The 22,976-nt window shown below is 43.6% G+C and overlaps 1 protein-coding gene across 1 annotated transcript; it reads right to left on the reverse strand.

Annotated features, from left to right (window-relative positions):
* Positions 1 to 13,240: 13,240 nt before the first annotated feature.
* LOC311146564 (uncharacterized protein) lies at positions 13,241 to 14,879 on the reverse strand. Its single transcript, XM_084183083.1, has 4 exons — positions 14,773 to 14,879; positions 14,396 to 14,650; positions 13,898 to 14,248; positions 13,241 to 13,776 (listed from the first exon to the last, which is right to left on the reverse strand). Exons 1-4 carry the CDS (start codon positions 14,830 to 14,832, stop codon positions 13,420 to 13,422), a joined length of 1,023 nt encoding a protein of 340 aa, XP_084039209.1. The 5' UTR covers positions 14,833 to 14,879; the 3' UTR covers positions 13,241 to 13,419.
* Positions 14,880 to 22,976: the final 8,097 nt, after the last annotated feature.

The raw sequence follows: 22,976 nt of genomic DNA on the forward strand, positions 1-22,976 counted from the left end.
GAGACCCCAAGGGGCTTGTGTATTGGGGATGGGGGGTGTCTGGGGTGGGGGTGCACTGCCCCCCAGCTGATTTTTGGCCATGGGGTGGCGCCATTTCGCATTTTAGGACGGATTTCACTAGGAGAACCAGAGGAGGGCTCCTTCAGTCACACATGCCCAGGATGGGTGCTCATGTCTCGCTTGGGGAAGACCCCAAGGGGCTTGGGGGTTGGGGGTGGGGGGTGGTGGGGGTGTGGGTACACTGCCCCCCAGCTGATTTTCGGCCATGGGTTGGCGCCATTTCGCATTTTAGGACGGATTTCACTTGGAGAACCAGAGGAGGGCTCCTTCAGTCACACATGCCCAGGATGGGTGCTCATGACTGGCTTGGGGGAGACACCAAGGGGCTTGGGGGTTGGGGGTGTGGGGTGTTGGGGGTGTGGGTGCACTGTCCCCCAGCTGATTTTTGGCTATGGGGTGGCGCCAATTCGCATTTTAGGATGGATTTCACTAATTAAACTAGAGTAGGGCTCCTTCAGTCATACATGGGCGGGTGGGTGCCCATGGCTGGCTTGGGGGAGACCCCCAAGGGCGGGGCCCACCCGGAATCGTCCACAAGGGGGCGCCACCTGTCATTTTAGGACGGTTTTCACTATGAGAAACAGGGGATGGCTCCTGACTCACACATGGACGTGCTGGGTGCCCATGGCCGGGTTGGGGGGAGAACCCAAGGGGGGGGCAAACCCCCCTTAACCGTTCACCATGTAACCGGACGGTTTTCACTAGGAGAACCAGGGGATGGCTCCTGACTCACACATGGGCGTGCTGGGGATCCATGGCCGGGTTGGGGGGGGGAACCCAAGTGGGGGCAAACCCCCCACCCGGATTCGTCCAAAACGGGGCGCCACCTGTCATTTTAGGACGGTTTTCACTAGGTGAACCAGGGGATGGCTCCTGACTCACACATGGGCGTGCTGGGTGCCAATGGCCGGGTTGGGGGGGGGGGCCCAAGGGGGGGGCAAACCCCCCTTAACCGTTCACCTGGAAATTGGATGGTTTTCACTAGGAGAACAGCTCCTAGGGGCTGCCTGCTCTGCCCCCCTGTGGACAGGTTCACTCACTCACACAGACACACCTATTCACTTGTGCCTTCTCCCATTGGTCCAGGGTGATCAGGCCTATAATTTGAGACCATTTGGGAAAAGATTAGAGCTTTATTTCCTTTTTAAATCACACCAGGCAATATGTAATATAAATCTGATTTGGTTGAAGTGCTGGGAAGAACTACTCCACAGTAGATCCACGTTGCCTTTAAACTTTTTTCAAATAGGTTAAATCCTTCCAAAATGTCATATGTGTGATTAGGCAACCCTATATATATTCTAATGCTGTTACTTTCATTTGAAAAATGTTTAAATGCTGTGTGGATCTTCTGTGGAGTTGTTTTTCCCAGCATTTCAACCTCCCTCCTCCCTGACCCAACAGCATAATGCATGGAGAATGGCATGTTATATATTAACATTCATTTTGAAGACAATTGCCCTCCCAAGGTGTTGTCGCCTAGGCCATTGCATCCTTTTCATTGCCCAACGAGACATTCCGGTGCAGGAAGAACTGTTGTTTGACTATGGGTGGCAAGAAAATATTTTGGTGGAGAAGGATAAGATTTTGGAATGGCTTGACAGCTAGGCCAGTCAGCACGAAATCACCAATAGCTGATGGGACTCAAAAATATCCTTAAACCCCTTTTTAAAATGTAAATCTGTAATTTTGTAATATATTTAGCCATGCATGTTCAACTTAAATTTCAGTTTTGGGTATCTGCACTTTAAAATAAACAACACATTTAAAAGAAAACCTGCATGTTGTTTTTATTTTCATCCTTGTCTATTCAACACACTTTTGGCAGATGCCATCTTCCTAAAAAATGTCTCAGGTGTTGTCAGGCCATTGTTCTGATGTTTGAAGCTCCTCAAGTTGAGGAATTTCACACCTCTGTCTGGGGGTTTCACAAGCCGAAAGGTTTAGATAGGAATTATTATGGGCAGTAGTCTGAATTGTGGCATGGATGTAGCTCAGTTGGTAGAGCATGGTGTTTGCAATGCCAGGGTTGTGGGTTCGATTCCCACTGGGGGAAGGAATGAAAAAAATAATTACACAAAAAATATATGCATCCATTAACTTTAAGTCAGCCTGGGTAAGAGTGTCTGTTAAATGTAAAGCACGGTGTTTACCCTGCAGGGTTGAAATCTGACCTCCAGAGGTATTGTGAGGTGTGAAGCTGAATGAGCCATCTCATTTGCGTATGTGTAAATCTAGCCTGAATGGAACATTTTATTGTGGAAAGAGGTTGGGCCAAACTGATTGTATATATACTGACCAAGGCAACAGTATATACTCCTTTTCAGAAAAGAGAATTCAACTGAGAGCAACGACAACACTCTTTCCTTCTGGGAGCTGATATTTTGGATTATTGCTTTTTTCCTTATTCTGCAGAGATTTCTTCGCGATTGTGTTATTACTTAATTCATTTTTCAGCAAGATGGCATCTGCAAATGCAACTGGTTCAAGGTAATTTATCTCTATAATTATTCAATGTATATTACTGTTAGTATGGTGCTGTTATTAATGTTAGTAGTAGGCCCAAAATGAAGCATGACCTAAATTCGATGTGCTTTTGTGTGAGAGCATTATAAGCTTTGAGGCCAGAAACACAATTAAACCACAGTAACATTGCTGTTACTAATGTTAGCAGTAGCTCTGCTAGCACCAGTAATAATAGGTGTGTAAGTATTGACATACTGCTAGTAACTTCATTACATGTACTTACTGTGCATTTACTGTCTTACAGAAAACAAAGAAGGATCCCTCTTGTCTGCAGATTTTGCTTGAAGAACCAGGACAACCTCTCTCTACACCTCAGCAGAGTGTGCATGAAGTTAAAAACAAAACAAGAGATTGTTCAAGAAGTCGCCGCTGCCCGAGATTCCATGATAGAGCATCTTGGCAAAGGCAGGATCTTTGACTACAGCTTACTGAGCTGTATTGTTATACAACAAAGCGCACTCCGAATCCTGATCAAGAAGCTTGAAGAAACGGGTCATATTGTTAAGAACAAGCCAGAAGTCAAACAAGCACCTGTGTAAGCTATTTCTTACACTGATAAAATAATATATATGCAAGTTACATCATATTTCAACTCATTATAACTGTTGTCCAATTATGTTTGATTGTAATATAATATAATTGTTTTTGTTTATCTGTATGATATTTCAGCCAAGTGGAAGTGGCTCATGTGTTGACACCAACTGAAGATGCAGATGCAGATGCTGAATCAGACAACAACACGGAGGATGACCAGTCTGCCTTGTACCAACCGTAAGTAAATACAAATATAAATAATCTCATAAACAACTACTACACATAAGTATATAAGTGAACATGGATGTATTTTATTGATTCTAATCTGCATACCAAATGTTTTCCAGACCAATGAACCAGTCATGGGACAACAAACTGAGAAAGGCAATGCAAATGAGTGGTTTGTACCAAAAGCACCCTCTGGATTGTGATCTGCTGGCTGGATTTGCCAAATATCTCCGCGATGACCACAACATTCCCAATTTCAAACAGGAGGTATGTACAGCAATTTTACTTTAATTTAACTGTTGAAATATTTTAATGAGAATTACTTAATTACAAAGTAGTTATTAACTATGCAACTAACATTATTTTCATTTTCATGTACAGGTTGCAAATGTGTCTAGGTTTTTGTTTTACATGGACTCCACCAAACCTTCCCTGGATTTTGTCAATAAATTGGAGCAAAGCAGGTCCTTTTTTACCAAGCTTGCAAACATTGGACAGAAGAAGCAAACAATTGCAAACTACATGAAGAATCTGAAGAGGTTTCTTCGCTACATCACGACGTCAACAAACCTCATCCAGACAGAAAGGAGCTTGTATGAGCAATGCAAGCATTTCCAGGACTGCCTGAATGACTTACAGAAGTCCATGAGCAAGCAGGTGTCTCAGGAAATTACCAGGAAAAGGTGTATATATTTAAATTGATCCTCACGGAAATGTAGTTAACATTTTAAGTGTATATTGTTGTCGTTCTTCAAATCATTAATGTATTATTGTTTTTCTGCAGGTACACACAGATGATGACAGTTGCAAAGACACCAAAAGAATGTGTGGCAGTCTTGGAGGTGGCCAAGAAAGACTTTCTGGGTGTCATTGGGAAGGCCATGAGTGAAGAATCTTTGGATGAACCTGAACAACTGCTCATGCTGTACTACCTGGAGTCTCTGCTCATGCTGAAACATCTCCAAAGGGCTGGAGTTGTAAAAAATATGACCGTAAGTTAACTAATGTCATTTAATTGCTATAATGTTGAATCGTATTTGCTTTTTTGGCATATGTTTTATTGATATGTCACATTTTTTATTGTAGCTGAACGAATGGCTCTCAAGGAAGGAGTGCATCTTGCCAAATGGTGAGAAATGGACTGTCATCGGTGTTAAGCAACACAAGACAGCGACACAGCAGTTGGCAACCGTTTCGTTAGACGAGGAGGAAGATGCTGTAAGTATATTTACCACAATCTGGTTATTGTGAATGAGATTGATTTAATACAAACCTGGTAAATATGTTTTTTTTGTCTACATTTTCAGTGGTTGGATACGTACTACCGACATGTTCGACCAGCTTTTCTTAAAAACTGTGATGACGTGGAAGAAGATGAGAGATTCTTCATTTCCACAGCTGGAAGAGCCATCTACAACCCTTCCAATGACCTACAAAGGTTTCATGCCAAGTAAGTCGAACACTGTTAAGAACAACACTGTTTTTTATCATTACACAATACTTTTATGACAGTATAGTTTTCTAAAACCAAAACGGATTATTCTTGTTCTTTCATCAGATACAAACTCCCCAACATCACCAGCCAGGTAGCAAGGCACATTTTTGAGACACATACCAAAGCCAACTTCACGGATGCAGAGAAGGCACTTTATGCTGACTACTTGGCCCATACAACTGCTACATCTGACAGGCACTACCGCATGAAGACACCACTCAATGTCTGCATGGGAATGAAGCTGATCTCCAAAGTTGCCATGTCCAGTGAATCTGAGTAAGTATTTATACTCATTATATAAATGACCCTTTACAATGTCTTGTAAAGTTGTTACATCTGGCTAACACGTTTTTGTTATTTTCCCTTTTTCAAGTAATGAGACTGCAGGCCCCTCCTCCGCAAGCACAAGATGTAGAACACGAGCTTTGTCCAGCAGCCAAACGTTGGATGAGGCACAGGCCTTGAACCTCTTCTATCAAAGCTTCCCTGTCACAATTGATGGACAATCAATCAAAAAGAAGGACAGACTACTGATTGCAGGAAGGCATGAGAGACACTGCTATGACAAGTGGAGAAACCAGCAAGAGAAAATGAGACGGGATTATGTGATCGGTAAGATGCAGCTAAAATACAATAGACTGAATACAATTTTAACATATTAGGTATTACGAGAATGTACTTGATTTAGTCACATAACTACGACTGTAAGTAGTCCTGGATAAGGGCTTCTGCTATTGAGTAAATTACATTAATAATAACACATGTATTTTTGTCTTTGCATTGTTACAGCTCACTTCCCCAGAAGAGAACCCACTGCCAGAAAAGCAGAGAAATACATTAAACGGCAGAACTGGGAGAAGAACAAAGTGAAGGTGGAGGATGTCCTTCGTTACTGGCAACCTTCAACCAACATTGACACAAAAAATGAAAACAAAGCAATTATGAAACTGGTGAAGTCCCAGAAGTGGAAAGGATTGTACATTTCCAATGACCCTGTCAAAGGAAGGAAGGTCATGACAACACGGAAATTTGCTGAAGGGGAAGTCGTCTGTGACTACCACGGTCTCCCACTCTCAGGGAAGCAGGGGAAAGAACTTTTGGCAGCAACAGATGAAGACGAGATGGGGTACCTATATTTCTATAAGGATGTATCAGGGAAAACGTGCTGCATAGATGCCAAGACTGTGCCCTGCCCTTGCCACCCAGAGAAGGACACAATTGGACGGAGGATCAACCACTCCAGAAAGAGAAGCAACATTAAAGGTCAGCTTCAGCAACTTGAAGAGGATGGCAAAGTGTGGAACGTCATCCTTTTCATTGCCCAACGAGACATTCCGGTGCAGGAAGAACTGTTGTTTGACTATGGGGTGTCAAGAAAATATTTTGGTGGAGAAGGATAAGATTTGGAATGGCTTGACAGCTAGGCCAGTCAGCACGGAATCACCAATAGCTGATGGGACTCAAAAATATCCTTAAACCCCTTTTTAAAATATACATCTGTAATTTTGTAATATATTTAGCCATGCATGTTCAACTTAAATTTCAGTTTTGGGTATCTGCACATTAAAATAAACAACACATTTAAAAGAAAACCTGCATGTTGTTTTTATTTTCATCCTTGTCTATTCAACACACTTTTGGCAGATGCCATCTTGCTAAAAAATGTCTCAGGTGTTGTCAGGCCATTGTAATCTGGGGGAGGTTGGGGTGGACAAGCCACAGAGTTATTCTAGCTTCGTGTGGCGGTTCATTCAGTTTAACCCATCCGAGTTGTTGCCCTTTTTGACAACATTGGTTTAAAGGTTATGCTCTAACTCTGCTCCTGTTTATTCAATTAGCAAAATTCCTTTTGCCACATGTTCAGGGTCACCTGTAGCTCTACAGATATCAATATGAATACAGTACATGGTCCCCTTCATATCTTAAACGGGACATTTTAACAATACATCTCATGTCAAATTCCATTGTAACTAATTGCCATGGGAAAGCAGTCAAGTCAGCCATCCCATTGATAAATTCATCAAAAACAGTCAAAGGACAGAACATTTTTAATGTATTTGTACAGTAGAGTATCCCAGTAGTGGACTTTATTACTTAAAGCCATAGTGTACATTTTTGTAACAGGTATGGAATTGACTGAATGATGAATTGATGTAATGGTAAAAGACTGAATTTGACTGTGAGCTGACAGCAAGGGAGGAGTTGGAGGTGTGTTTTAGTGGGAGGAGTGTGTTGTGGAAATAGAATGTGTTTGACTAGAGGCTGACAGGCAGAGGAAGGGTGGAGGGAGTGGTCTCAGATGTGTTTATAAGCAGCAACTAAGCAGCCTGGAGCATTGTACTTCCTGAATAGCTGAAGTGATTGTGTAATGGTTTTTATTTACTGTTATTTCACTTTTCAATAATATAGATGGCTCCAGTGCGTTCTCTATTTCGTTCATGTCCACTTTGCTTTAAGGTTGTGGTTGGCTTCAGTCAGCAACGTTCGGAACACTGAGGAGAGGATTCTCCTTTGTAATTGGCAGTGGGGCCGTGTCAATATCAGGCAGGAGCGGTGTCCAGTGACAGGATGCTCCACCCATGTCAGCAGGCTGGACCGGCATATGGACTCCCATACAGAGCTCAACAGAGCACAGAGGAGACGGGCTTTAGAGGAGGTGAAGAGACGTCTGACAATGGAGAGGCTGGCGGCATTGAGGGCGTCGGTCCCTGCCATCCCAGTGGCCACCGATTTTGATATTGTGGAGACTGCGAGGCAAGAAGAAGAGGAGGATAACTTTTTAGATACTTTTGCAGAGGAAGAGGAGGAAGAGGGCTGCACATATGATTACTGCCACTGCCAAGCACCACTTTTGAGGCTGCAGAAAGCTGTGAAAGAGAGGGATGAGGCCCTGACCAAGAAAAGTGAGACCATCCAATCCATTAGAGAGGACAACCTGAAGCTGATCTCTGAGCTGCATAGAGTGAGGAAGAGGTACCAGCTACTGAAAAGGCAGATGGGGATTCTCAGGGTGAGTCCGGCAAAGGAGAGGTCGGCAAAGAGGTCCCTCAGCTTTCAGGCCGAGGCAGACACAGCCCAAGAGGAGCTGCAGCTGGACCAAGTGACAGGTTCAGGGGACCAGACAGAGGAGGCTACAGCGTCCAGATCTGGCAGCAAACTTATCTTCCCGGGCTCTGCCATCAGTAAGTACTGTTTCTTTAAATAGTGGCAAGTATTTGAAACATTTTTTTTTTTTTTTAAACAGCCTGACTGATTCATGTTGCCTCATGAGATTGTATTTATTGTCTAAAATGTTATGTTTCTTTGACAGGTGTGTTTCTTGAGGGATTCAGGAAGACCTGTGAGGGCCCCAATCCAAATTATAAACTAAGGGAAAATTGTGCCGGAAAGATCAAAAGGGTGACGCAATTTTTGAACTACATGGCGAAGGATGAGTCCTACCAATGCAATCTCATTTTCCTGATTAACCATGACAAAATAAGGGGGTAAGCAGAGTTCTTTCTTTTTAGTCTCATCAGCGTTCATTAACAATGCAGTAATTGATTGTATGATTTGTGTGTGTGTGTTTGTGTGTGTGTGTGTGTGTGTGTGTGTGTGTGTGTGTGTGTGTGTGTGTGTGTGTGTGTGTGTGTGTGTGTGTGTGTAAAGGTGAAAGACAGCAAGGAAGCCAAGGTGGTTTCCAGAAAGTCCCTGCTGGAGTGCCAGTCTCTTGCCAAGGCCAAGATCCCAGAAGTGCTGAGTACGTATTTCTAAATCTCTGATGTCACTGTTATTACACACATATAAACGTCAGACATGTATAGAGTGCAGTGTAAAGATGCCTGTTATTATTTTCATGTCCCCACAGAAACCTTGAAAGAAACAAGGAAACAGAAAAATCAGTACCAGTTTAATGGATACCTGTGGGCCTACTTTACCTCCATAGACGGCCATAGACCGGGCCTGGATAAGAACATGTTGGTGGAGGAGGTGGAGGAGGCTAAATGTGACCAGTCTGGGATGTATCTGATCAGTGTAAGTCTATAAACGTACACCTGAATGTGTTTATTTGTTTGTTTGGTTGGTTGGTTGTTTTTGGAAACAATTGCAGTCGCCTTTGCGTCATTTGTGTGTTTTTTCTGTTCAATTTCTAATAGGTAGAGGAACACAAAACGAATAGAGACCATGGCATGGTCCAGATGTCGCTGACAAAGGATGAGTACACTTGGTTTTCAGACTTCCTCAAATTCAAGCACTGCCTCCCAGGGGGAAAGAAGTCCCAGCACTTTTTTTTCAATTCTACAAGCACTCAGCTCAAGAACCTGCCTGCCTACCTGAGGGAGGTGTGGAAGGAGATGGGTCTGCCTGAAACTCCTACCTTCACTGACCTGCGGACCTCCATTGTCACTCATGTAAGTCAGATTAGATATGAATAGAAGTATTGTAAGATCCTATTCCACTGTTGTCTGAAATAATATCAAATATTTTTATTTATTTGTGTCTGTGTGTGTGTGTGTGTGTGTGTGTGTGTGTGTGTGTGTGTGTGTCTTTTTTGCTTGTGTCTTACAGGTCAAAAACATGCTCCCGAAGGCTGACAGGGAAAGGGTGGCCAACTTCATGTGCCACGACATCCAGACGGCAGATACATTTTATGCCATCAATTTAAATCCGTCCCAAGCCAGTGAAACCAGGGCACTCTTCGAGGCAGCATTAAAGGGAGAAGATACCTCTGTCACCACCGAGAACCAGGCCTCCACCTCTTCAAAAAGAAAGCGGAAGGCAAGAGAGGAGGACTCCCTCTCCGAGGGGAGCACCACCCCCGAAGAGACCAAGGTGATGTACCAGGAGTCTGGCCCGTCCTCCAGGGACTCGGAGGAGGAAGAGGTCGAGGATGAGGAACGGACGGCCAGACAACCTGTGGTAAGATCAGCTATTCCGACACCACACATTAGATTACCAAATGTGCTTGTACACCATGTAACAGTCAAACGTGCATGTTTTAATATATATATATGTTCTCTTTTGTGTTTGCTGTGCCTGAAGACACCCTCCAAGTTGACCATGCCTGAGCTGGAGCAGTACCATACCCCGAACAAGAAGCAGCTCATCCTCAGGCGCCGCATGGTGGTCGCCGTCAGCCCCCTGCTAGTCTCACCCATCAAATTGAAGAGCAAGTCGCCCCTCACCTCCCCCATTGTCACGATGCAAGGTATGCAGCAGCTGAATTCAAATGAAGACCGACTCAAAAAAGCCATTGCCTCAAGGAGGAGGAAGCTGGATGAGAAGGTTCACAAGGAAAGAGGGGAGACTCTTAAAGACTCACTCACATTTACACTGTTCTGATTTTGTGTTGTGTGGTTTTCTATTTTAGTGTGCTTGTTCAGATCATAAAATGTGTGTAATTTATTCAAACTGTCTAATCTATTTTCCATGTTGGTGTGATTCTTTATAATGTTCCAAGGTTTGCTCTGTTTAATAAAAAATGTTTTTGAGTAATTTATTGTGTTGTGCTTTTTTTAAGGTTTGTATTTGGTCTGTGTCACTTATATTGCAAGTGTTGAACCTGCACTGTCTTGTCTTAATTTTTTTTAACCAACATTCACAGACAATAATCTTAATCCATTGTGTCTGTGAATGTTGGTAAAAACAATAATCTTAATTAATTTCTCTCTGTTATTTATCAGAGTGAAATTACTTAGGAAATAGTCCATTTCAAAACCTTCTCAGAGTGTGAACACAATGCAGCTGCCAACTAGGTTTATTGTTGGTTTGAATTAGACTTTTCAGAGGTTTATGTCCTGAAATAATGGTGTTTTTTCCACTTGGTAGCTTCATTTAGCACCTATATCCACTCTATTATTTTGTGTTCCTTAACTTAGTTTGGTACATTTAAAAATAAGAATGCAATAACACTTTAGCAGACGCTCTAATCCAGAGCGATTTACAGGAGCAATTAGGGTTAAGTGCCTTGCTCAAGGGCACATCGACAGATTTTTCACCTAGTCAACGCTCTTAACCACTAAGCTACCTGCCGCCCTAACACTACTTTACCCTAACCCAAACCCTTGTGGTATTGACAAATAACAATTCAATTGAACAAGTATCTTTTATAACAATAACATCTTTAATAAAACTTCAAAAACAATTTTCAATACCCAAACCCTTATGGTATTGACAAATAACAATTCAATTGAACAAGTATCATTTATAACAATAACATCTTTAATAAAACTTCAAAAACAATTTTCAGTATAGGAAGAAATGATGACACTTGCGTTGACAATCTAGACAGATTTACACAAAGGAATAATTATTTGATCAACATTCTCATGCAAAAAAAGATAAAAACTCTTCTTCTGCGACAGACAGTTCTGCTTGTGTTGCCTGGGTATACCCATCCTGTACATCCCAACCAGCTACACTCCAGTCTGGCCCAATGGGAGATTCCAGCAGTCCTACAATGTCCCATTCGGTCACCATTGGAGGATGAGGGTTTTTTAATCGAAGAGCCCTTAATTTAGATAGGGCTAGTTCTCTTCTCAGGATGTCAAGCTGCGCTGTGGCTTCTGAATGCTGAAAAAAACAGAAAAAACAAGAAATGTATGAGGGTTTGATTCTGGTTAAGCAGTTGAACAAACACAAATAGGACTTAAAAATGTATCAAAGCTAGGACTTACATCTTGCCTGTGTACTGTCATCATGTGACGCAACAGCCGTGCATATTTTATTTTGCAAATGGGACAGTGTGTGTTCTGTACTCCTATTTTGCCTCTCACTAAGGCCTAAAGGAAGGCTCTTTCCATCGTGTTCATCACTTTGTGGACAATCCTTAAGTGAGAATGAAGGACAGCATAACTTCGCTGACAAATGGGGCAACACAACACTGTTGAGCTCATCTGTGAGGGGAAAATATAAAAAGTCACACCATGCATTGTTTTAAAAACATTTCCCCAACATGACAGCTAGAGCAGACCCCCACCCCTACACACACCTTGCTCTGACTCTCCCCAAAGCTACACACAGTTTCCCAAGAGTCACACAATAATCTGACAGGCCACTCTGCACAAGCTGTATTTTGAAAAGAGAATTATAAAAACATTTTAAAGGTGTACCTACAATATGTTTGTCAAAGTTCCTCACTATGAGGAATCTTCAGTGTGTATTTTTCTCTCAGATTGTTAAACTCTGAGTGAATGACATACTCATTTACATGTGAGAAAGCTACTTCGAATACACACAGACACTAGGTGACAAAAGGGGCATGATACAAGTTCAAAAGCCAATCACAGGAGGGGTCAAGAAAAGAGAGAGAAGTGAAGAGCTAAGTGAAGAGAAGTGAAGAGTTTGTTCAACTGCTTAACCAGAATCAAACCCTCATACATTTCTTGTTTTTTCTGTTTTTTTCAGCATTCAGAAGCCACAGCGCAGCTTGACATCCTGAGAAGAGAACTAGCCCTATCTAAATTAAGGGCTCTTCGATTAAAAAACCCTCAGCCTCCAATGGTGACCGAATGGGACATTGTAGGACTGCTGGAATCTCCCATTGGGCCAGACTGGAGTGTAGCTGGTTGGGATGTACAGGATGGGTATACCCAGGCAACACAAGCAGAACTGTCTGTCGCAGAAGAAGAGTTTTTATCTTTTTTGCATGAGAATGTTGATCAAATAATTATTCCTTTGTGTAAATCTGTCTAGATTGTCAACGCAAGTGTCATCATTTCTTCCTATACTGAAAATTGTTTTTGAAGTTTTATTAAAGATGTTATTGTTATAAAAGATACTTGTTCAATTGAATTGTTATTAGCCAATACCACAAGGGTTTGGGTTAGGGAAAAGTAGCGTTAGGGTGGCAGGTAGCTTAGTGGTTAAGAGCGTTGTGCCAGTAACCGAAAGGTTGCTGGTTCTAATCCCTGAGCCAACTAGGTGAAAAATCTGTCGATGTGCCCTTGAGCAAGGCACTTAACCCTAATTGCTTGTGTAAGTCGCTCTGGATAAGAGTGTCTACTAAAATGTTAATGTGTTATTGCATTCTTATTTTTAAATGAACCAAACTAAGTTAAGGAACACAAAAGAATAGAGTGGATATAGGTGCTAAATGAAGCTACCAAGTGGAAAAAACACCATTATTTCAGGACATAAACCTCTGAAAACTCTAAGTCAAACCAACAATAAACCTAGTTGGCAGCTGCATTGTGTTCACACTCTGAGAAGGTTTTGAAATGGACTATTTCCTAAGTAATTTCACTCTGATAAATAACAGAGAGAAATTAATTAAGATTATTGTTTTTACCAACATTCACAGACACAATGGATTAAGACTATTGTCTGTGAATGTTGGTTAAAAAAAAGGTTCAACACTTGCAATATAAGTGACACAGACCAAATCCAAACCTTAAAAAAAGCACAACACAATAAATTACTCAAAAACATTTTTTATTAAACAGAGCAAACCTTGGAACATTATAAAGAATCACACCAACATGGAAAATAGATTAGACAGTTTGAATAAATTACACACATTTTATGATCTGAACAAGCACACTAAAATAGAAAACCACACAACACAAAATCAGAACAGTGTAAATGTGAGTGAGTCTTTAAGAGTCTTGGTAAGAGGTGCTGCTGTTTCCTTCCTCCCCTTGTTGAGTCTTGAAGTGGGTCGGCTCCCCTTCCTTCTGGCTGACAGAGGTCTCCCCTCTTTCCTTGTGCACCTTCTCATCCAGCTTCCTCCTCCTTGAGGCAATGGCTTTTTTGAGTCGGTCTTCATTTGAATTCAGCTGCTGCATACCTTGCATCGTGACAATGGGGGAGGTGAGGGGCGACTTGCTCTTCAATTTGATGGGTGAGACTAGCAGGGGGCTGACGGCGACCACCATGCGGCGCCTGAGGATGAGCTGCTTCTTGCTCGGGGTATGGTACTGCTCCAGCTCAGGCATGGTCAACTTGGAGGGTGTCTTCAGGCACAGCAAACACAAAAGAGAACATATATATATTAAAAAATGCACGTTTGACTGTTACATGGTGTACAAGCACATTTGGTAATCTAATGTGTGGTGTCGGAATAGCTGATCTTACCACAGGTTGTCTGGCCGTCCGTTCCTCATCCTCGACCTCTTCCTCCTCCGAGTCCCTGGAGGACGGGCCAGACTCCTGGTACATCACCTTGGTCTCTTCGGGGGTGGTGCTCCCCTCGGAGAGGGAGTCCTCCTCTCTTGCCTTCCGCTTTCTTTTTGAAGAGGTGGAGGCCTGGTTCTCGGTGGTGACAGAGGTATCTTCTCCCTTTAATGCTGCCTCGAAGAGTGCCCTGGTTTCACTGGCTTGGGACGGATTTAAATTGATGGCATAAAATGTATCTGCGGTCTGGATGTCGTGGCACATGAAGTTGGCCACCCTTTCCCTGTCAGCCTTCGGGAGCATGTTTTTGACCTGTAAGACACAAGCAAAAAAGACACACACACACACACACACACACACACACACACAGACACAAATAAATAAAAATATTTGATATTATTTCAGACAACAGTGGAATAGGATCTTACAATACTTCTATTCATATCTAATCTGACTTACATGAGTGACAATGGAGGTCCGCAGGTCAGTGAAGGTAGGAGTTTCAGGCAGACCCATCTCCTTCCACACCTCCCTCAGGTAGGCAGGCAGGTTCTTGAGCTGAGAGCTTGTAGAATTGAAAAAAAAGTGCTGGGACTTCTTTCCCCCTGGGAGGCAGTGCTTGAATTTGAGGAAGTCTGAAAACCAAGTGTACTCATCCTTTGTCAGCGACATCTGGACCATGCCATGGTCTCTATTCGTTTTGTGTTCCTCTACCTATTAGAAATTGAACAGAAAAAACACACAAATGAAGCAAAGGCGACTGCAATTGTTTCCAAAAACAACCAACCAACCAAACAAACAAATAAACACATTCAGGTGTACGTTTATAGACTTACACTGATCAGATACATCCCAGACTGGTCACATTTAGCCTCCTCCACCTCCTCCACCAACATGTTCTTATCCAGGCCCGGTCTATGGCCGTCTATGGAGGTAAAGTAGGCCCACAGGTCTCCATAAAACTGGTACTGATTTTTCTGTGTCCTTGTTTCTTCCAAGGTTTCTGTGGGGACATGAAAATAATAACAGGCATCTTTACACTGCACTCTATACATGTCTGACGTTTATAAGTGTGTAATAACAGTGTCATCACAGATTTAGAAAGACGTACTCAGCACTTCTGGGATCTTGGCCTTGGCAAGAGACTGGCACTCCAGCAGGGTCTTTCTGGAAACCACCTTGGCTTCCTTGCTGTCTTTCACCTTTACACACACACACACACACACACACACACACACACACACACACACACACACACACACACACACACACACACACACACACACACACACACACACACACACACACACACACACACACACACACACACACACACACACACACACACACACAAATCATACAATCAATTACTGCATTGTTAATGAACGCTGATGAGACTAAAAAGAAAGAACTCTGCTTACCCCCTTATTTTGTCATGGTTAATCAGGAAAATGAGATTGGATGGGCAGGTCTCATCCTTCGCCATGTAGTTCAAAAATTGCGTCACCCTTTTGATCTTTCCGGCACAATTTTCCCTTAGCTTATAATTTGGATTGGGGCCCTCACAGGTCTTCCTGAATCCCTCAAGAAACACACCTGTCAAAGAAACATAACATTTTAGACAAGAATTACAATCTCATGAGGCAACATGAATCAGTCAGGCTGTTTAAAAAAAAAAAAAATGTTTCAAATACTTTCCACTATTTAAAGAAACAGTACTTACTGATGGCAGAGCCCGGGAAGATAAGTTTGCTGCCAGATCCGGACGCTGTAGCCTCCTCTGTCTGGTCCCCTGAACCTGTCACTTGGTCCAGCTGCAGCTCCTCTTGGGCTGTGTCTGCCTCGGCCTGAAAGCTGAGGGACCTCTTTGCCGACCTCTCCTTTGCCGGACTCACCCTGAGAATCCCCATCTGCCTTTTCAGTAGCTGGTACCTCTTCCTCACTCTATGCAGCTCAGAGATCAGCTTCAGGTTGTCCTCTCTAATGGATTGGATGGTCTCACTTTTCTTGGTCAGGGCCTCATCCCTCTCTTTCAAAGCTTTCTGCAGCCTCAAAAGTGGTGCTTGGCAGTGGCAATAATCATTAGTGCAACCCTCTTCCTCCTCTTCCTCTGCAAAAGTATCTAAAAAGTTATCCTCCTCTTCTTCTTGCCTCGCAGTCTCCACGATATCACTTCACAGTAGGTATGGTGTTCTTTGGATGCAACTCAGCATTCTTTCTCCTCCAAACACGACGAGTAGAGTTTTTACCAAAAAGTTATATTTTGGTTTCATCTGACCATATGACATTCTCCCAATCCTCTTCTGGATCATCCAAATGCACTCTAGCAAACTTCAGACGGGCCTGGACATGTACTGGCTTAAGCAGGGGGACACGTCTGGCACTGCAGGATTTGAGTCCCTGGCGGCGTAGTGTGTTAATGATGGTAGGCTTTGTTACTTTGGTCCCAGCTCTCTGCTGGTCATTCACTAGGTCCCCCTGTGTGGTTCTGGGATTTTTGCTCACCGTTCTTGTGATCATTTTGACCCCACGGGGTGAGATCTTGCGTGGAGCCCCAGATCGAGGGAGATTATCAGTGGTCTTGTATGTCTTCCATTTCCTAATAATTGCTCCCACAGTTGATTTCTTCAAACCAAGCTGCTTACCTATTGCAGATTCAGTCTTCCCAGCCTGGTGCAGGTCTACAATTTTGTTTCTGGTGTCCTTTGACAGCTCTTTGGTCTTGGCCATAGTTGAGTTTGGAGTGTGACTGTTTGAGGTTGTGGACAGGTGTCTTTTATACTGATAACAAGTTCAAACAGGTGCCATTAATCGTTAGGTAACGAGTGGAGGACAGAGGAGCCTCTTAAAGAAGAAGTTACAGGTCTGTGAGAGCCAGAAATCTTGCTTTTTTGTAGGTGACCAAATACTTATTTTCCACCATAATTTGCAAATAAATTCATTAAAAATCCTACAATGTGATTTTCTGGATATTTTTTTCGCAATTTGTCTGTCATAGTTGACGTGTACCTATGATGACAATTACAGGCCTCTCTCATCTTTTTAAGTGGGAGAACTTGCACAATTGGTGGCTGACTAAATACTTTTTTTCCCCACTGTATGGGTTTATTTAATCTTCGAAAAACAGTATTTCAATAGTTCAATTAATACACCAGAATCTTATGTTTTGCCATTTTCACATCCAAGAATCAGGTGATACTAAAATGGACACTTGGAGGCAAAAAATTAGAGGGAGTAAAGGTGCCAGCTGCTATGGGCACATGCCTTCTTCATTGTCCTCTGATGGCTGTTGTGAACAACTTCATGTAACATTCTCAGAAAAGGTACTGTACCTCACCAAATTGCAGTGCTCAAGACATCTTTGATTGAAGTGCTTACAGTTTGTGATAGATTTGCTTCGATGTACTTCGAAGTACTAGATGTACTTTTGAGCCTGTTTAGTAATATAACATTCTAAAATGTATTTCCATTAGTCCACACAGCACGTATAGCCTAACATGCGTAACCACAAACACACACACACACACACACACACACACACACACACACCAAGCTTCTCCCTGCAACTTCAGACTATAGGCATACACTCTTCTAACAGCATGGTGCATTATAAGCGCTACCAAAAAACTCTTGGCACTACACTGTCACTGACTGCGAAGAGTCAGTCCTCTAAATTCGCTACAATGAATTCGCTACAACGTTCTGCTGCATAGCCTACTACAGTAGCTTAGAGTGTCTAGCAGCTAGGCCTATATGATGAAAGGGAAGTTCAGAATAAGGGGGAACAAAAATCTGTGCGTAATGGCAACTTTAAACAACCTATCCATGGTGCTTTTACCACACAAGCTCACAGAACGGGACCGTCGAGTGATGTAGCGTGTACAAATTGTCTGTCCTCGGTTGCAACACTCACTACCGAGTTCCAAACTGCCTCTGGAAGCAATGTCAGCACAATAACTGTTCGTCGGGAGCTTCATTAAATGGGTTTCCATGGCCGAGCAGCCCACACAAGCCTAAGATCACCATGCGCAATGCCAAGCGTCAGCTGGAGTACTGTAAAGCTCGCCGCCATTGGACTCTGGAGCAGTGGAAACGCGTTCTGTGGAGTGATGAATCACGCTTCACCATCTGGCAGTCCGACGGACGAATCTGGGTTTGGTGGATGCCAGGAAAACACTAGCTGCTCTAATGGATAATGCCAACTGTAAAGTTTGGTGGAGGAGGAATAATGGTTCGGGCTAGGCCCCTTAGTTCCAGTGAAGGGAAATCTTAACGTTAGAGCATACAATTACATTCTAGACGATTCTGTGCTTCCAACTTTGTCGCAACAGTTTGGGGAAGGCCCTTTCCTGTTTCAGCATGACAATGCCCCCGTGCAAAAGCGAGCTCCATACAGAAATGGTTTGTCGAGATCGGTGTGGAAGAACTTGACTGGTCTGCACAGAGCCCTGACGTCAACCCCATCGAACACCTTTGGGATGAATTGGAACGCCGACTGCAAGCCAGGCCTAATCTCCCAACATCAGTGCCCGACCTCACCAATACTGTGGTTGAATGGAAGCAAGTCCCTGCAGCAATGTTCCAACATCTAGTGGAAAGGCGTCCCAGAAGAGTGGAGGCTGTTATAGCAGCAAATGGGGGACCAATTCAATATTAATGCCCATGATTTTGGAATGAGATGCTCGATGAGCAGTTGTCCACATACTTTCGGTCATGTAGTGTATCTCTTTCCATTCATCATCATCATCATCATCATCATCATCATCATCATCAATAGCTTCTACCAGGTCTTCCTCACATTTTTGTTTTACATGTTTTGTGTCATCGGGAAAAGCCTCTGTCAACCCTTAATACAGTTTGGAAATCAACTTTGGAGGTTTGTCAGACTGCCTTAAAATAGCATCTGGCTTGTCCAGTGTTTGCGGCACAGACAGAATAAAGGGTTATATATGTAAAAATTCACCTCAGCTCCTTCACAGGTCTTCCCTGGCTGCCTGACAGTGCTGAGACCGCTGTCATCATCTGATCCTCCTAAGATGACAAAGAATTACCTTGGCGTACATTTATACATTATATTATCCAATAATAGAATCAACCGTTCAATAATTAAACTGACCATTATTCCCAGATCCCAAAATGTAGATTTAAGCTTAAACTGATGTCTTGTAGCTACTGTAGGTCTACCCATCAATTCAAGATAGTTGATATTGGTAATATACTGCAAAATTCACCTGAGTTCCGTAGACTGGTCTTCCCTGACTGTCTGACTCTGCTGGGACCCCTGTCCCCATCTGATCCTGCTAAGACATGATGAGCATAGTGTTGTGTACTGAGTAGAGGGCTGCATTTCCGCATGACCCGACAGATCATTGCGCGTGCTCTGCATTGGACTGGATGAAAATATTTGTGTTGTCCCACAGATTATTTAGAAAGGTCCTCTTTCTGCTTTGTATGCGTTAGCCTAACTATTGTAGTAATCACATATTTTTCGCATTATTCACACAAGTTCAAGTGTGCCTAGTGTAATATTCATATGTGTCACCATACTGAATTGTAATTGGATGCATCATACTGTGCAATGATTGGTTAAGACCACCCAGGTGGTGAGGTCATTCAAAAGATGATCATGGCCAGAGACACATGGACATGCAAGTTATAGCTAGTTAATAAAGAGCTACGTTTATAAATATCCTGTCGTCCTGCATTTTATAATTTTGTACAAAGCGTACAAAACAAGACATGGTGTCAGAGTAAAAGGACTAAAAGATGGATTTTGCTGGAGTTCCTTCACCTCGAATGGATTGGGGGTCTACAAATCTACCCGATGCATGGCGTAAGTTCAAACAGCATGTGGAGCTGATGTTCACGGGTCCTCTGAAGGAAAGAGGAGAAGAGGGAAAGTGCAGCTACCTGCTCCTCTGGATCGGTGAAAAAGGGAGAGACATTTACAACACATGGACACTTACCGAGGCTGAATCAAAGGTACTGAAAACATACTACGATCGTTTTGAAGCATATGTTTTGCCAAAGACCAATACAATTTTCGCTAGGTACAAATTCCATGAGAAAGTACAAGGCGCTAGTGAATCGTTTGAACAGTTTGTCACTGAGCTGCGTCTGCTTGTGAAAGACTGTGATTATGCAAACAAGGATGAGATGGTCAGGGACCGTATTGTATTTGGAATACAATCACCGCGAGTGAGAGAGAAACTTTTGAATGTTGGATCAGAGTTAACGCTGGACAAAGCTATCGACATAGCCAGATCTCACGAGCTAGCACAGGTTCAGATGAAAACCATTTCAGGCGGCAGCACGAGCGCATCACGTGAACAAGCAGTGCACGCAGTCAGGCAGACATCAAAGCACACCTCCAGTGCCCAGAGAGCATGTTTCAGAACGGAGACAGACAGAACTCCAAAACAGAGCGACACAGACTCCAAACGCCCCAAAACATGTGGATATTGTGGATACAAAGTGCATGGCGAACAGGGGAATTGCCCAGCTAAAGGCAAACAGTGTACTAAATGTGGAAAATGGAATCACTTTGCAAAAGTGTGCAGAGTTTACTGTGGAAAAACAGTACATACAGTGAGTGAAGATGAAATGTCAATCAAAGAGTCAAATGCTGATGAACTGTTTATTGATTCAGTGACACAGAAAAGTCAGATATCAGAGACAGAGCAAGCCTTTGCTGACATTGAGATAGGAAGACAAGGCACAGAGCTAAAATTCAAACTAGACACTGGTGCACAAGTAAACATTATTCCTCTGAGTAAGTACAGAAGCTTGACATCTGAGTGTGAGCTACAGCCCACCACGCGCAGACTGACTGGTTATGGTGGTGAACAGCTCCCAGTAAAAGGCACATGCACTCTCAAATGCAAATACAAGGAAAGGGACATGATGTTGGACTTTTACGTTGTTGACACTCGAGCACCTGCAGTGCTAGGTCTTAAAGCATGTTTAGACATGGACCTTATCAAGCTAGTTTTATCAGTGACAGCACCAGTAGAGATAGAGAATGTCATGGAGGAGTTTGCTGATGTTTTTACAGGAATAGGACTATTCCCAGGAGAATGTACCATTCACCTTGACCCAGACGCAACCCCTGTGGTCTACCCACCGAGAAAGATTCCACTTGCTCTCCGCGCCCGTCTGAAGAAAGAGTTGGAGAGCATGGAGCAATCTGACATCGTCACCAAGGTTACAGAACCGACGGATTGGGTCAACGCGTTAGTGGTGGTGGAGAAACCACGCACAGGCAAGCTCAGAGTATGTCTCGACCCAAGAGACTTGAACAAGGCTATCAAACGCCCCCATTACCCCTTACCGACGCTAGATGGCATCACACACAAGCTAGCGGGCGCACGCTACTTCAGTGTCATGGACGCCAGATCAGGCTACTGGGCTATCAAGCTCACAGAAGAGTCATCTAAGCTCACAACGTTCAACACACCGTTTGGACGCTACAGGTTCCGTCGCCTGCCTTTTGGGATCATCTCAGCCCAAGACGAGTTTCAGCGAAAGATCGACGAGGTGTACGAAGGCCTCGACGGAGTCGTGGCAATTGTTGACGACATCCTTGTCTATGGTCGAACCAAAGAGGAACACGACAGAAACCTCAACGCGATGCTGCAAAGGTCCCGCGAGAGAGGAGTCCGGCTCAACCCCGAGAAGAGCACAGTCGGCGCTACAGAGGTCAGCTACTTCGGGCATCTTCTCACAGCGAATGGAATCAAGCCAGATCCGCAGAAGATCTCAGCCATAAAGGAAATGGAGCCACCAAAGAACCGCGCAGAGCTGGAAACAGTGCTTGGCATGGTCAACTACTTAGCCAAGTTCGCACCCAGCCTCTCCAATGCTAATGCACCCCTGCGTCAGCTGCTAAAGCAGTCCAGTGAGTTCCTCTGGGACAACCAACACGACATCGCTTTCCAGAAAGTGAAAGACTTGATCACGAGAGAACCAGGACCAATCCTTGCCTACTACGACCCCAACAAAGAGCTCAGACTCCAGGTGGACGCGTCAAAGTATGGACTAGGGGCAGTGCTACTGCAAGAAGGAAAACCCATCGGCTACGCTTCCAAATCTCTCACAGACTGTGAAATCAACTACGCTCAAATCGAAAAGGAGCTGTACGCCATTCTGTTCGGATGTAAGCGTTTCCATCAGTATGTCTATGGACGACAAGTCATTGTGGAATCAGACCACAAGCCCCTCGAGTCAATCATGAGGAAACCGTTAGCCGCAGCCCCGCCAAGGCTACAGAGAATGATCCTTCAACTACAAAAATACGACTTCACAATCACTCACCGTCCAGGCAAAGACATCCCTGTCGCAGACACACTCTCCAGGAAGTTTCTTACCTACAAGGACAGCAGCCTCAGTGAAGGCATGGACATGCAGGTGCACACTGTGTACAGCAACTTACCAGTTAGTGACACAAAACTGAAGGAGATCCGAGCAGAAACAGAAAAAGACACACAACTCACACAGCTGAGGAAAGTCATACAGTCAGGATGGCCTGAGGAGAGGAGAAAATGCCCTCAGAGCGTCTCAGAGTTCTGGAACCATCGTGACGAACTATCACAGATCAACGGAATCATTTTCAAAGGAGAGAAAATCATCATTCCTACCAGTCTCAGAGAAGAGATTTTGACAAAGATCCATGCTGGACACATGGGCATGGAAAAGTGCAAACAGAGAGCACGGGACATTTTGTTTTGGCCCGGAATGTGCAAACAAATAGAGGACATGGTTGGTAAATGCCCCACCTGTCTTGAACGACGCCCCTCGAACACCAAAGAGCCAATGTTACCTCACCGTATCCCAGACCGACCCTGGCAGGTCGTGGCAACCGATCTGTTCACGTGGAACAACGAGGACTACATTATAACAGTGGACTACTACAGCAGATACTTCGAACTCGACAAGCTTCACAGCACCACATCTGCAGCTGTGATACACAAGCTGAAAGCAGCCTTTGCCAGGCATGGCATTGTAGAGACTTTAATATCTGACAATGGGCCCTGTTACAAAT

Source organism: Coregonus lavaretus, assembly GCF_964263955.1.
Source record: "Coregonus lavaretus genome assembly, chromosome: 19".
Classification (NCBI taxonomy): domain Eukaryota; kingdom Metazoa; phylum Chordata; class Actinopteri; order Salmoniformes; family Salmonidae; genus Coregonus; species Coregonus lavaretus.